The sequence below is a fragment of the Poecilia formosa genome, unplaced genomic scaffold (assembly GCF_000485575.1).
Source record: "Poecilia formosa unplaced genomic scaffold, Poecilia_formosa-5.1.2 Scaffold890, whole genome shotgun sequence".
Lineage (NCBI taxonomy): Eukaryota > Metazoa > Chordata > Actinopteri > Cyprinodontiformes > Poeciliidae > Poecilia > Poecilia formosa.
In genome coordinates, this window is record NW_006800829.1 from 26,647 (window position 1) to 28,788 (window position 2,142).

The 2,142-nt window shown below is 38.3% G+C and overlaps 1 protein-coding gene across 1 annotated transcript in view; it reads right to left on the reverse strand.

Moving 5' to 3' along the window:
- Positions 1 to 580: 580 nt before the first annotated feature.
- The window catches only part of igbp1 (immunoglobulin (CD79A) binding protein 1), a 9,818-nt gene continuing 8,256 nt past the window's right edge, over positions 581 to 2,142 (reverse strand). Inside the window, exon 3 of the mRNA XM_007543729.2 lies at positions 581 to 1,393. Coding sequence (XP_007543791.1) covers positions 1,124 to 1,393 — 270 coding nt within the window. The 3' untranslated portion in view covers positions 581 to 1,123. The remainder of the gene's footprint in view (positions 1,394 to 2,142) is intronic.

Genomic DNA, 2,142 nt, shown 5'->3' on the forward strand with positions numbered 1-2,142 from the left:
GTTTGTGTTTTAATGTTTTTTTTTAAACTCTTTCTCAGATGCTGTTTTTATTTTAATTGTGTAAAGAACTTTGAAATGCCTTGCTGCTGAAATGTGCTATACAAATAAAATTAGATTTGATTTTGATTTATCACTAATAGTGCTTTTAATTTGTTGTATTACCAAACAATTTACGGAGACAGATTTTTCACCAAAACAGAGACACTATGCTTGTGACAGAAAATCAATTAGTATAGGTTTGATAAGAGTATCAATATGTTAAAATGAGTTGTAACATTAAAACTGCTATAAAATATTTCATGTTTCTATGTTCTAGATCACAGGTGTCCAACTCCAGTCCTCTGCTGTCCTGCAGTGTTTAGATGTGCCACAGGTACAAAACACTGGAATGAAATGGCTTAATTACCTCCTCCTTGTGTAGCTCAGCTCTCCAGAGCCTGGCTAATGACCTAATTATTCTCTTCAGGTGGTTCAGCAGAGGCTCATCTAAAGGTTGCAGGACAGCGGCCCTCGAGGACTGGAGTTTGACAGCCCTGTTCTAGATGATGACCTCCAGTTGTCTCTGTGGGCCAACCAAAAGTATGCTCAGCATTTTTATTAGAAGTGTCCATTCCAGCAGCTGCATATACCACAATACAACAAGAAATCACATGAAAACTTTCTTTAACCTGACGTTCTGAGATGTTCAGGTCTGGTGACATCACATGGATCAGTTTATCAGTTTTAGGCAAGAACAAGAACCTTTATATTACAAATGCATTATGGTGCAGATACGTGCATCCTTTGGCTAACATAGGATTTTTGTATCTTGTTATTATACAAGATACAAAATAAGGAAAAGCTTAGTTGTACAACCATCATGTAGCTTTAAAACCATGGCATTAATTAAATATTTTCACAGCGCTTCTTTGAAAGGAGAAAACAGAGAGGATGTTTAAACTATTCGTCCTGATTCATAGTTTATTCAAACAGCTCTTTCTACAGAAGATAAATCAAAGAACATAAGGGCCATTCCAAATTTTGATACATTCTTGTATTTAAATTTTTAGGAGCAATAATGTGAGGAACATCCACTTTGTTGTTTACATTACAAACATGAAACCAAGAGTGCATTAAGAAAGGGTTAGCCCATGTTCTGGCGGTTTCCATATCCACGGCGGTGATCATCTTTCCACTCATCCCAGTTTCTGGCTTTTAACAAAGAATCTTCATCATCATTCTCAGCCTTTTTCTCTTTTTCTTCATCTCTCGCCTGCACATCAGTGTTGTCCTCCACAGTAACTTTGCTCGGCATGCCCTGATCAGGCAGGACTCCATGTTTTCTGTGTTGCTCATACCAGTCATCCACCGTCATGGTGGGGAGGCTAGGATACCCAGCGCCGAGTACTTGAGCCTGTGGACAAGAGAAATGAAATCCATCGCAGTGACTTAGCATATTTTGAAAATGACAACCTATACTGCAGCTGATCGCCGAGTGAGCCTGTCTGACCTGTTTTAACCAACCAGTGTCATTTTCCTTCCATCCGTCTAGCAGCATGTACAGTGAACAGACCTAGCTGAAACTGTTTCTTAAAGACACTTAAAGTGCATATTCAAGGTTCTTTTAAATGGTAGAAAAATATTTCCCTGGGTCAAACTGTAAATCTGGTTGCTGTATTTGGTGTCCAATTAGCTAGTGAATAATTTAAAGTGTTGACTCAACAAAAAAGCTCTCCTAGAAAAAACGTGTGATTTGTGTGACAACTGGAGGTGAACGGAGCCCAACGGCTGCGGTGTGATTGCTGAGCTCAAGGAGGTTTTGTCTGCTTTTATGTGGTTAAAACTTGTTTATTGGTCTGGATATGGTGAGGCAGGAAAAAATTATTAGCCTTGGGTGAGATTCATCCAGCTGGGAAGGTAAAATTTCACCACTCACAGTATGTAAACTAACATTGCTATCTGCAGTGCACACTGCTGCGAGAAGGCTTAAAACGAAAGTGACCCAAATGAATATTAGATGGGACCCAAAAGACATGAAAAAGTTGGGCTGAAATCCACTGCAACAGCCCCATTACACAGCAGAGGCAGCGAAGGGAAAGAACAATGCTTTATTATTTTTATATATATATATATATATATATATATATATATATATATATATAA